This window comes from Apaloderma vittatum, unplaced genomic scaffold (assembly GCF_000703405.1).
Source record: "Apaloderma vittatum isolate BGI_N311 unplaced genomic scaffold, ASM70340v1 scaffold7109, whole genome shotgun sequence".
Classification (NCBI taxonomy): domain Eukaryota; kingdom Metazoa; phylum Chordata; class Aves; order Trogoniformes; family Trogonidae; genus Apaloderma; species Apaloderma vittatum.
This window is the reverse complement of record NW_009733449.1, coordinates 3,716-16,980: the sequence shown is the minus strand read 5'-3', so window position 1 is coordinate 16,980 and position 13,265 is coordinate 3,716. Positions and strand designations below refer to the sequence as shown.

At 40.1% G+C, this 13,265-nt stretch overlaps 1 protein-coding gene across 1 annotated transcript in view; it reads left to right on the top strand.

Annotated features, from left to right (window-relative positions):
- Positions 1-955: 955 nt before the first annotated feature.
- SLCO1C1 (solute carrier organic anion transporter family, member 1C1) overlaps positions 956-13,265 on the top strand; it is a gene marked incomplete at its 3' end in the record, with an annotated part of 14,337 nt that continues 2,027 nt past the window's right edge. Inside the window, exons 1-8 of the mRNA XM_009875892.1 lie at positions 956-1,084; positions 3,948-4,089; positions 4,917-5,049; positions 5,607-5,728; positions 6,602-6,748; positions 7,844-7,942; positions 8,690-8,935; positions 9,784-9,947. Coding sequence (XP_009874194.1) covers positions 956-1,084; positions 3,948-4,089; positions 4,917-5,049; positions 5,607-5,728; positions 6,602-6,748; positions 7,844-7,942; positions 8,690-8,935; positions 9,784-9,947 — 1,182 coding nt within the window. The remainder of the gene's footprint in view (positions 1,085-3,947; positions 4,090-4,916; positions 5,050-5,606; positions 5,729-6,601; positions 6,749-7,843; positions 7,943-8,689; positions 8,936-9,783; positions 9,948-13,265) is intronic.

Here is a 13,265-nt window from a genome sequence, read left to right as displayed (position 1 = left end):
GAAAACACGTGTATGTGCATGTGTATATACATATACATAGATCCACAGGTATTTTTTACTCATAGAAAATCTGTGTCTTTAAAGAAACATAAAATAATAGGAAATTCTCCTCTTTGTATTTTCAGCCAGCACTTCTATAAATCATAGTGCTGCTTAAAAGAGAACACGGAAGCTGATTTCTTAAATATTTTAGATCTGATTTAGAGATTTAAATTAAGAACAAAGTACTGCAGTATGTAAGGAGAGATTTTAGAATTACTGTTATCTTTTGTTCTCAAAGTGCAGTATTTAGGTTTTCTTTACTTCTTTGTATTTACCTGCAAAGAAACAAATTCACATTTTTTTCCTGTAACAATTGACCACTGAGCCCTAAGGCTCCATCTAAAATGGTAAAGGGAACTAAACCTCTTTATTCTTGTGTAACTCATTAGCTAACATCAGACGATTAGAGCTAATGTTTCAATCTAAAACAATTCAAGTCCCTCATTAACGGGGATAGATTTGCTTTGATCTAATTACTTAATGTCCCAGATATATGGGAAATTCAGAGATCAACTCTGAGAAATCTCTGCAGACATGATCACATCTAGAAACATGAACTTACATACAGGCTCCAGAAATGTTTAAAATGTTAACAAGCTTCATTTAGTCTGCCAGTAATGCTTGGTCAAATGTTCAGTGAAATCACATTGATGATAGCTAGAAACTGAAGATGGTGACTGTTTGCTAAGTATGATTTAATCTTCATTATTATAGGCAAGTGGATTGCAAATTTCCATAATTAAACATCCAGTGCATGGGTCGGATTCTGTTGTGAAGTTTGATAATTGCTGTTGTAGGGAAAACAGTACAGCGGGGTGTTGCTGTCACATGACGAGCTTTTGAGGCTGAGCTAATAGAATGCCCTTTTGAAATGTTCTCTGTGTTTTCTGGTTTAGAGGCAGAGGTTACCATCATGGAGATCTCATCAAAAGAAAATACTCAGTTTTTCTCAAACACCACAACCTTGCCTGTTGACCGATCTTCATTCAAATCTGAATCTTCTGCATCCAAGGAAAACCCGCCGTGTTGTGGAGGTATAAAGGTAGAGTAAGAGTTTTTGAATATTCCAGTATGGTCTTAGAAAACCTCTTCTTTGGTGAACTATATGTTTTAGTTCTGATTATGTCTTGCTGAGTCACTATGAACCTATTAAAGATATTGCTAAGTCACAAAAAATGTCTGCTCCAGGTCTATATTTGCCTAACGTTCAGCAGCATTCAAATGTAACATGTTGGTTGTGGCTTGCTTCTTCAAGGCTTGTTCTAAATGGTCAATATATCCTTATTGCACCACCCTGTTTTCCTGAGGTTAAGAGCAAGGTATTGGCAGACAGGTACCACAGGCAGCTGTTAGTACAGATTGCTTTTTTAAGATTGTGGCCACAGCAGTCTTCTGGGCTCTGAAAAATATTTGTATTACGGTCCGCATGTTTTGAGTGCTATATTATTAAGGTATTAGCGTAATACTCCTGATTTAAGAGAACTCACTTTGAAAGGAAACTGCAGAAGCATCACCGCTGTATCCACATTTATCTCACCCACGGGAAGTACTTCCTCGAGGCAATGGAAACTCCCTACTTTAACCCTCAGTATGTAGCCATACCTACCTGGCAGTAGGACTGCTGTGCTTTGGAGGAGGATCCCTCCATATGTGGGATGCCAGGGTGCAGGAAGCAGCATGATGCTTCGCCTACTGTCCCTACCTGCTTTCCAAAACCCAGCTGGAAAATGTTGACGTTCTCTTGGGTGAGGTCTCAATAAATCACCACACGACGGTGAGGTGAGATGATTCGAGTTATATGGAAAATGAATCTTTGGCCTTGCCCCATTCTTTTCATCTTGCACAGTCTTTATTTCTGTTGTTTTCTTCTCACATACACACACGCACATGTATCATCTCTCAGATACTAATTCAGTTCCAAATACAGTCAACAACTTCAGCAATAGTTGACCCAAAGTATATGTTGTACAAAGCAGTAACGATATTGTGGAATTAATTGATTCTGATGACTGCTATAAAAATATTTTGATTCCCGAATATTCCCTTTGATTTTCTCTGATTCTGTAAAGGCCCAGAAAGGGGGTCCTGTTTACAAATAGAAAATGAGTTATATTAATTAAATTTGTAGCCTAATAGTAGTTCTATCATTGTTCCTCCATTTACTGCAGCAGTAATCTGATTCCCTCATTGAATAAACCTTCAGTCACAGATTAGCCAGTCAGGAATCAGCTTTTAGGTCCAAAAATAGAAAAACAATAACATTTCAGCTCAGTTTCTTTCTGTTAAAAAAAATTGCCTCAATCTCCTGCCTGGAACAGGGACAAATCCAGCAGAAAAATTTGTGCCAAAGAGAGAGAGAGAGACTTTTGAAGTTCTAGTTTGATATATATGATTTTCCTGTAAAAACCTCCATATTTGTTTTCACATTGCTATTTAAAATCTAAAGGCATAAACACGAGAGCTCTCTGAGAGCCCTCAGTGTATGAAATAAGAACCAGGTACTGTTTGTTTACCCACAAGTGTTTCTGAAGGAGGAATAACCAGCACTGGATAAAGTGTGTTGAATGTGACAAGGAAATATATTTGAACCTTAACACAAGAATTTGTGTTCAACAGTGATGCCAGTGTTATTACTAATGTGCCTTGTCAAATGTGATTTTGTATAAGGACTATTGTGCTGGAGGCAAGTACACCACTTCAGAACACCTGCTTACTGGAAATGTGATTGCCCAGAGAGCAGGCCTAAACAGTAGGAAAAGAGTTTAGAGCTCTCTTTATACAAACACTGCTGCATCCTAATTACTGGTTTAGGATTTGTTGGGTATTTTTTAACACCTTTTAGAAAGAGCATCCCTATATATTCAGTCAACACAACCTGTATGTGAAGGTGGAAAATAACGTTGCAGTTCCTGTGATCAGTTACAGGTGTGTGAGTGTTCCTGGAGCTCATAAACTCAGTGGGGCTGCAATCCGTGAGGGCAAATTTAGGCAATAGCTTTTCAAGAGTGAAGCAGTTGGTGTTAAGGACTCTGCACTCCCACTGTCTGCATTTCAAGGCGGGGAGTTATTTCAGACCAGGTCTAATCTTGTTCCACAGACTGAAGAGCCATTGGCTGGTGAAGTGGATGTTATGTCTTTCTAGAGCACATCTTCCAGTTTAATTCTGTGTAAAAGGGATTCAATCCGTGCATTTGCAGTACCTAAGTGTTGTGAAGGAGTGTGGGAGTTTAATTTCTAAAGATCACTCCTGATTCCGACTAACACACCAAAACGGATATAGTGATAACCAAGAGAAAAACACTAAATCTGAAAAACAAAAGGATGAGAGAAGGTTGTTCCCCAGCAAGATGCAGCATGCACTCAAAACAAAATGTGTGTATTAGAGCTTGCAAGATATCTGGTGGGGAAAGGACTCTAGAAGATGATTGCTTGGCAGGTCACAGTTTAACTCCTGGAGCCATGCAACAGGAGGCAGAGCCTTCTCCTTTCTGGCCACCCTGGGCTTCAGTGGAAATAGCTTACCAGCACAGGATCCTAAAAATCCATCTGACTGCAAAAGCCTGTCTTAGAATGCCCAGTTAACTCACTTACCCACCAAGCCACACTTAACCTTCACCCTTATTTTTACTGTGTAAGATATCCCCTCCTCAGAGACATCAGAAGGGTGATACATGTCTCTGTCCTTCAAAGCATCAGTAGCTTGGGCATCTACCTGAAATTAACAGTGGCTGATAGCAAGGTCACTGTATATCATTACTGATCATAAGAAATGGACAAATCAGCAGTCTAGCATTTCATAAAATGTAGGAGAAATAGCGACATGGTTATTTGAGAAAAAAGAAGAGGTGGGAATGTAAAAGCCTTCTCTACTGCTTGATTTTAATCACTGTCAATTTCTTTCACAGATATTTCTCGGTGCATTGTCTTTTGTTTACTTTGCTAAAGCACTGTCAGGAAGTTATCTAAAAAGTACTATCACACAAATAGAAAGAAGATTTGATATCCCTTCCTCTTTGGTTGGTGTTATTGATGGCAGTTTTGAAATTGGTATGTGCTCTAGAACTCTTTCCTCCTTTTATTTCTTAAAAAACAGTGCTGCATTTTGTTGTGAAAAATGATTGTATGAATGTCTTTGAACAATTCAAACTGAGCAAGATTCATCTAATCTGGTAAAAACCAGCATGACTGTCAGTATGATTATGTTGGATAGGATGGGGTTGCTAATACAAACAATTCAATGTAGTCCCAAATATTTTGTAGTTTGATGAACTTAGTGTCTGGTTAATTAATACTAATAGAACTTTTGAGTGTTGAATGATAATTTACCTGCACAGGTTTCTGCTTTCTCTCTCCTTTTGTCAGCAATCCACCTTCCCCACAAGTTTGTCCTTCATGATTTATTAAGCAGCAAGAGTACGAACCTCTAACTGTAATCTATGTTCATTTTCCAGACCATCCCCTTTCCTCGTGCACTAAGATTTCAAACGTGACTTTGTATCTTACAACTTCAGATTACTGAGTTTGTCTCATGCATGTTCAGTGGACTGTGGTATTGATGGCAATGAAATCTTAGCTTAAATTTATAAAGCTCAGTTTGATTCCCTCTTTTCCTGTTTTCCTGGTTTTTTGTTCTTTTCATCTGCCACAATCCTTCTCCTTTTTACCAGCTGCTTATCCAAAAGTTTATGGTTTTCTTGTCGCAGAAGGCATTGGGCTCTTGAAGGAATGCCTGGAAAGAGGGAGAGACACACACCCCACGTGATCAGCCCTCTACCCCTGAAATCACTGCCTATAGCACACACTAGGAGTTGTTATTTTAGGGGATCTCTTATCAACAAGCTGTAAAACTCAGTTTTCCTTTTGCACTCTCAAAGGGAACCTCCTAATCATAATTCTTGTAAGCTACTTTGGAGCGAAGCTTCACAGGCCAAGAATAATTGGAGCAGGCTGCTTAATTATGTCAGCTGGAACATTCCTAATTGCGATGCCCCAGTTCTTCATGGGACGGTAAGTGCAAAGTGATTGGTATTTTCCAACTGGGCTATGCACACTGAATGTTAGCTCTCTAAAATACTTAGCACTGATTGTGAAGATGCCCACAGAAGAAGCCATGTGTGGGTGTGGTTACTCATTTTAACATTTTTTGTGTGAAAAGATTCATTACTGTAGAGCAAATAATTTAACATGTATGTTATTCTCAGTTGTAATCAACATAGTTTTATTAATCTGTGATCTTGTCTGACCACATTTTGACATGGTTTAAGAATCAGTGAAGGTTCAGTGATGAAGGCGATGACTAAGGAAGACAATGTGAGTATCAAACACAAGCCAGAGGATACACCTGTCTGGTAATCTCTTAGTACACATTCATGTATCATAGCAGAGCAAAATGCCTGTTAAACTGAAATGCATCCCTGCGACACAAAGAGAACTGAAGGGACAATTTGCATGCACTACTGGAGCATAAACCAAGTGCTAGGGGCCTGTTTTCCATGCTAGTAACAGATCTGTTTACTTTTTCTTATGAGTTGGGACAGTAAAAAACAACTTTGGTTTGTAAACAGATATCGATATGAAAGATTCCCTTCCACCATCAATGCGACTGTTAGCATCTCTCCATGTCTGCAGGATAAAAACCAAACTCCACTCTCAGCCTTGGAAAAGCCTCAGACAAAAATGAATGCAGGTGAGTATGATCTCAGTTAACTATTATAATAAGCACACTAAAATACATCAAAAGGCTCCCAAACTCTGGTGCAATAGTATATGAGAATACAAAAAAAAAATAAATGGGAATCAAAAGAATCTTTCCCACAGAAAAGCCAGATCTACTGGCTGAGACAAATTTATTACAAATAAATATGTAACTGCCACTGCCAAGACTTTTTTTCAGGCTGCAGCTTTTCCTCCAGCCTTCCTTTCTCTTCCAGCAACTTTTTGCAGCTTCATGGCTTCACTATGCCAGGAAATGTGCCTTTAGATCCTCAGCCCACTTAGAAGAGCTGCTTGGGTCTCCCAGCCTGCAGACCCCCTTCTTGTTTCTCTCCCTGCATCCTGACCCTGCTTTCCATGCCACAAAGCTCTCTCCCCTCTGGGTGCATTTTTCTCCTCTTGGGCAAGGAGCCCTTGTCCTAGCTGTGAATAAGTTGTGGACAAGCAAATCAAACCCTCTATATGTCAGAAAACGTGTGTGCTTGCGTCCTCATACCTGTGGATTAGATGTGGCTGGTAGCACTTAGTATCATCAATGTTTCCCAGATCTTTCCGTTAGGAGATCCCAGTTTGGACTAAAAGAAAAAGATTTCTAAAATGGTTGTGGTGACAAATCTCTGGAACTGACCAAAGTCTCATGTCTTTGAAGCAGTTCACAGTAAATGTGTGTCCACTTCAAGACAATTGGGTTCAGATTGCCCTACCCACATACCACGAAATATTTTTCGCAGTTTTCCTGCGGGTTTTCCCACATTAGACATATTTTAGAAATCCTGTGCATTCAGTGGAAAACTTATGAAAAACTTAAGAAAAACTTATCTTTGTTTCCCCTTGTTGATGTACCCAGGATGTGAAAAAGAGGCAGGCTCTTCCATGTGGATCTACGTTTTACTGGGAAATCTGTTGCGTGGAATAGGTGAAACTCCTATCCAGCCTCTGGGAATTACATACATTGATGATTATGCCATTGAAGAGAATGCTGCCTTATACATTGGTAAGAATAAATATTTTGCTTTTTCCTGATGGATTTTTCCCCAGAGGAAACTGAGTCATTCTGAATAATGGAATGAGTTTTATTGAATTAACTTACTCTGATTGTTTTGCTTGCATAATTTCCAATATTAAAGTTTATTTAACAGTCATACATGCTCAAGAGACCAAGTTCCCCTTTAATTATACCGGCACAGTTCCATTATCTTAATTTGAGGAAAGAATTTGACCTTAGGTTCCTGCTGTTACCCTAATCTTCCTAATTCTTCTGGATGTGGAAGGCTGAGCCTCTGTGCACATTCAGTTCTCTGGAAAGTGATAAAAAATACGTACTATTTTAAGCCCTTAAAATACAATTTCAGCAGGCACTCAGAACATTCCTTCCAGATTCAGGTAGAATTACAAACAATAATGCTGATGCTTTAAAAAGTTGATATCACTGTTTTCTTGTTGTGCTCATTGTCTAAAGACCTCTGCACAATCACTTGAAATATAAATCTTTCCCCATCAGCATGTTGTCTTAGCAATTTTCTAGCCTGTCAAAAGGCAAAAATTAATGTTCTCTCTTCTCTCCAGATTTCCAAATCAGTTTTGAAAATTCAAAATACTCAGATAGTTTGACTAACACTGTATTGAAACATGTTAATACTGGGCACCAGAGTGAAGTGATTTTTCAGCCTACTCAGAGCCCATCACAAATTAATGGGATCAGTCAACTTAAAAAATTGACATTTGCTTTCCAGTTAGTTCAATCTAGTCAGCTGAAGAATTTCTAGCAATTATAGATTCGTACTGCAATTGCATTTAGGCCAGTAAGCTCCCTGACTGTTTTTGCCTCTGGGTTGAATTTCATTTTTTAATTGGATGATAACAAAAAAAGTCCAAGTATCGAAGGAGTGGGGGGAATTTTATTGTCTACTTTTTTCTTCTTGAAGATGGTCTAACTTCTGTAACTAACGTGCCAGAGGACAAAGGCTGGCTCAGCATTTTAAGACTATCATTTGTCACACATCGTGTGCCATACTGTGCCGTTAGGTGCAGCCAGAACCAGTGCTCTTTTTAACTCAGAAGCATAACAGTCCCCTGTTTTCTGTTGCAGGCTGTGTACAGACAGTTGCAATTATAGGGCCAATATTTGGCTTTCTTCTAGGATCCCTGTGTGCCAAACTTTATGTTGACATTGGCTTTGTTGATCTGGGTAAGTCAGAAAACTCAGGTTTAAAAAAAAGAATAAATGTCAGGTTGCGAAATGCATGTTTTAGGCCAAGAACTATCTAGTTTTCTTCTAGACATAAGGGGCTAATGGAGGTAGAGCAGGGAGTCTATGAAATGAAAAGGGTGACAGCAGTGCAAGGACCCACGCAGAAAAGGCTAGCGAGAAGGATGGGTATGGAGGAAGTAGGAGGCCTGACTCTTCCTCAGCCTCAGCAGATGTGTGGCTCCTGCCTCCCAGGTGAGGAGGCTCTGGGGGCACAGCAGGCACGAGGAGGAGGCAGGACTGAGGCTCTGTTATGCCAATATTCTGCCAAGAGCTGGACATGTGCGTTTTGCCATTGATGCCTTTGCTTCATTCCCTAAAAAAGCAGTCTTGCAACGAGTATGAGGGCTCCTGATTGCCTTCCTCCTCAAAAAACACCTTCCACCCCATTTTCCCCCGGCACTTTTGTGCAGGAAAGCCTGACTGGGAGCAACTTGGGCTACCTCGTGGCCTTGCAGCCTCTCTGGCGACCCTATGGTGTCAGGGGAAGGTGGCTGCCGTGTCACAGGAACCAGCACATCCTTATTGCCCCCCCCCAACTCCTGTGGTAACACACAGCACAGCTAAACTGGGCAAGGTGGGGGTGGACTCCTCCGGAGAAAGTCCCTGCAAAATCACTTTCCCTCTTGAAATGCGTTTATTTGTTTCTCTTCTTTTTTTTTTTTTTTTGTTTTTAACTTTCTCCAGACAGTGTAACTATAACTCACAAGGACGTGCAGTGGGTGGGAGCCTGGTGGCTGGGTTACTTAATAGCAGGGGTGATTAGTGTTCTGGCCGGCATCCCCTTCTGGTTCCTGCCAAAGCAGCTTCCAAAACCAGAAAGCAGAAAGGACTCCAGTACCTCTTCTGAGCAGTCAAAGTTCATTATTGAGGAGAACAAGGACCAACACAATTCTTATCAACAACAGGTGAAGATTGCTGAGATGGCAAAAGGCAAGTTGCTAGAGTTTCTGTCCTGACTGTTGACTCTTTCTTTCACTAGCCTTCATACTTTGAAACTTTATGCCTTTTGAGACCATATTTTAATGGCCTTGGAATTCATATTTTTCCTCACGTGCCACTCTCCACCCAACTATTATGCACATAAAACATCTTTTCATTGTTACTTGGACCTGCTCTTGCAGGCAGAATTTCTCCAGCTGAGATGTGTAAAATTATGCTAGTTGCCCAGAAAATACCAAGAAACTGCAAATTTTTTTTATTCACAGATAGTGAGTGTTACAGAGGTGGAGGTCAAAAAAATCTCAGCTTTTGCTAAACCTTTTCCTTTGAGGTCGTTCATCAGAAAAACACATACAATATGTGATCAGAGTAAATATGGGCACAGAGTAGATACAATATTTCAGGAGGCTATTTAGATTTAGACACGAGGTGTTTTGCACATTTGCATTTCCCTGGCCCTACTTTGCCAAATGCGTTTTCCCTCAGTACCTGAATCTGTAACTCAATATGTCTGTGCTGAGTGCTCTCTGCCCCTGAATTAAGCTAAAAGACGCTGTGGCTGTTGAGGACACATAGAAACCAAATCATATCCGATTTATGATCAAAAGAAGATACATAAACCAAGGTATCTCTTCCGGGAAATTGATGGTTAGTATTTTGCTCCATTGTTCCCACATCCAGAAATGAGGGATCTCCTAGGAGCATCACAGAAATTCATGGATTCCTTCTGAAATGTTCTGCAGTTGTTCTTTGGAATGTGCAAAGATATTGTAAAGCATTATTCACAGTAGTTATTCTCTCTTTGGCCTGGTCATCATTTCTGTCATTTTGTCTTGCAGATTTCTTGCCATCACTGAAGAACCTCTTTGGGAATCCAGTTTACGTGCTGCATTTGTGTGCAAGTATCATTCAGTTCAATTCTTTAATTGGCATGGTGACATATAAGCCAAAGTATATTGAACAACAGTATGGGCAAACATCTTCAAAAACGAATTTTGTTATAGGTAATGTTATTTCTACTTCATGATATCTTTGGGTATTTTAGGAGTGACATATACACATATAGGGAAACCTAGATTTTTTTTAGGATGCTTTTCTTTCTTTCCCTTCCTTGTCTGACTTTAAGTAGTAGCTTATAGAAGGTAAATTATTTCACTTCTGCTTTAGCACTAGTTAGCTCTGAGTTTATATATGCAAGTTACTGACAAAGATTACCTTATTTCCTATTTTACTAGAAATTTGAAAAATCCTGTATGTACAGCACAAGCAAATAATTAGAAAGAGAATCAACTTGAAAATACTTTACGTAAATCTGTCATTAGATAGATATTTCCGCTTGATGACTTCCCATTTATTTCAATGAAATGAAGATCAACTCAGCAAGTGATAATGTAGCTGTAATACTGCCAGTGATTTCTCAGTTTCTGAAGAGGTTGGTGTTAAATAAAAGGAAGATAAAGCCATGTCAGTGATCATACAATACATGCTTTAAAAGTCTAACATTATCTCAGTGCAGTGCAGATGAAGGAAAAATAGATATTTCTGCCCTAACTTTACCTAAGAGCCTTCCTCTGTTGAGAAGTTAGTCTTCCAAGCCTTCTCATACAGCATAAGAGAGAGGCAGGCTGCTTCTCCCTTTGGGTATCAAGGTCGTCACTTCTGGAGATGTCTTTGGGATAGTGAACTTCACTGCCCGGTTCCTGAACCTGCATGCAGGCTTGGGTCCAGTTACTGAGGTCCAGGGGTTCAATGGCATTAGCCAGCAAAGAGGTTTACATCTATCCAATACAGAGGGAACTGCCTTGTTTCAGAGCAGCATTAGTTGCGCAGCAACGGAGGTATATATATGCAGAAAAGCTGTATTGATCCATTGTGCTATGTTAATTCCTTAAAGATAGAAGCTGGAATTTCCTGGCACGAAACTCCTCAAAGCAAGGAGAAATCTTGAAGCATAGTTGATGGCCAGAGAAAGTCCAGAAAACAATCCCTACATTCAGTACAGTACTTCACATTGTATTTAAATATTTTCTGGAGCTAAACTTTCAGGTATGTGCAAACTGAGTGAGGATTAAGATCCATCTGACTTCAAAAACATAGGGACTGTATCCAACAGAGAATGTACAATGGTTAGGGAAGGATCCTGGCTGAGTGGCCAGCACTGCAGTAACGTGGTTTTCCCCTCCTCCTTTCTCTCTCAATCCACCCTTGCTAAGAAAGCTGAGGTCTGACTAGAACTAATAGTGCCTGTTTCCCTTTTCTTACCACTTTTTCTATTTCTCCTTTTTAAAAAAAACCAAAAAACCAAACAAAACCTATCACAATCTCTCTGATAGATATCAGAATTGTCGGAGTAATTTGAAGCACTATCAATAAAAAAACATCTGAAGGTCATAAGAGGGCATTTTTTAGTAAGCACAGCCCAAGAAATGTAAAAAAAAAAAAAAATGGCTCCTGATGTGTTTGTCTGATTTTCCTTAAATACATACACTTTGCTCCCCCTCAATTCCCCCACCTCTATCATGCCAGGGTCAAGCAATGGACCCACCTGTAAGGCTGTGGGACAAAGGCATGGAAAAAAAAGGGATGCATAGAAACAGGCAGGCAGAGTGTGGATTCTCTCTGGTGCATCACACAGGTTCCAGTCCCAGTCCCCGTCCCCGTCCCCTCTTACAAGCGAAAGAGAACAGAAAGACCTGTCATACAGTGACTCTTAATTTACATTTTGGATGCTGCTTCTAGAGCCCTCGAAGTACAATTTTCATGCGTGCTCAAAGTGAAAAACATCACCCTGGAGAAGCTTCCCCAACCTTGTCTGTAACTGAGCTGGGCTCTTGTGTTCCACCAAGATACTGACTCCTGAGCTCACTAGATAGAACAAGGCTTTTTCTAACATCAGACATATGCATAGCATCTCTTCTAAGCACTGATTTTTTTTATTCCATGTGTACAGGTGGATCACTGAGTTGAGACCTAGAAATTTAAGGGATCTCAGTGCACTTCCTAGCAGGCTGATTAGACTCTAATGTCATAAACTGGTATTTTATACTGAGTAATTCAAAATCATATTATAATAATATCTGAACAAACTTCTGAAACTTCATCTGCTATATGAATGTGTGCATGTTTTGGTACTTGCTTTTGTTTTGTATGCTTGCTTGCTTGACTCCACATCTCTAAATGTCGGCATGAATTAAAAGATACAAACTGCATACGCGTCCCTGTGCAAGGGGAGGTGGGGATTAATGTGCTGGCACTGGTTAGTAAGACTGGGAAATTAATTTTCATTAATAATGAAGTCCAGCAAAAGGCACCTTGTTTGACTGTGCAGTATCATTTATTTTGGTCTGTATTTCCATCCTTTTTACATGAACCGAACAGGACTTTTATTGGTCTTATTGTCTATGTCTATCAATACGAACACTGCTTTGGGCAAAACTGTCCAGGTAAGGATTAATGGCCACCCAGTTTTATGTGTTTCCTTCCATGCTCTTCCACTTCCTTGCCTGAAGCCTAACACAAGAGCGCCCATGGGGCATATCTAGCTGCTGTTGCAACACTCGCCTAAGGAAGTATTTCAACAACCAAAACCAGAGGAAATTCCTTAACTCTCTTGGACATGGTGGCAATGATATACCACTGCCTTTCTTCCCCTTGGAGACTTCTCTAGGAGATCATTGATTTTGTAGCTGATTCAAAACATGAAAAGCAAGTCTTGCTCCAGAAGTCATAACGCTGTTTGGTAAAACTGTGTTTGACCTCTAGGAATGAACAGTTGAGGCTTCTCCTGTCAGTGGAAAAGGGAAGAAGAAGTCCTGCCCTGGAAAGCCAGAGTGGGGCAGCCCCAGAGAGTGGCTCCTATTGCCCCAATGGTTGCTATATGGTTGAAGGACATGGGGAGGGTCTGTAACAAAGCTCAAAACTATGTGATGGGGCTGTGGCCATCTTCACTGCCATAAGCAGCACAATACTGCGGGTAACTTCTCTGTGCCTAGAGCAGCTGTCACGAGAAATAATACTAAATGTATTTGAATTAAAACTGCAATGATCTCTCCATTGACAAACTAACAGTGGGGAAAACCACCTCGTTTAAGAAATTGAAATGTCATTGTCTAAATGCTATACATACTCCCTGTTTGAAAGAACTCGCAAAGAATTCCCTGATAGCAAGTTCGTTAAAACAGCCCCAGCCCCTTCACAGGAACAGTCCAAGTCTGAACAAATAAAATGCCTCAAATGAAGATCTTTTGTATTTTGTTATTCATCTTATTGCTGCTGCTATTTTTGTGGCTGGGGGAGACAGGCCCTTTAGCATGTGTTTTTT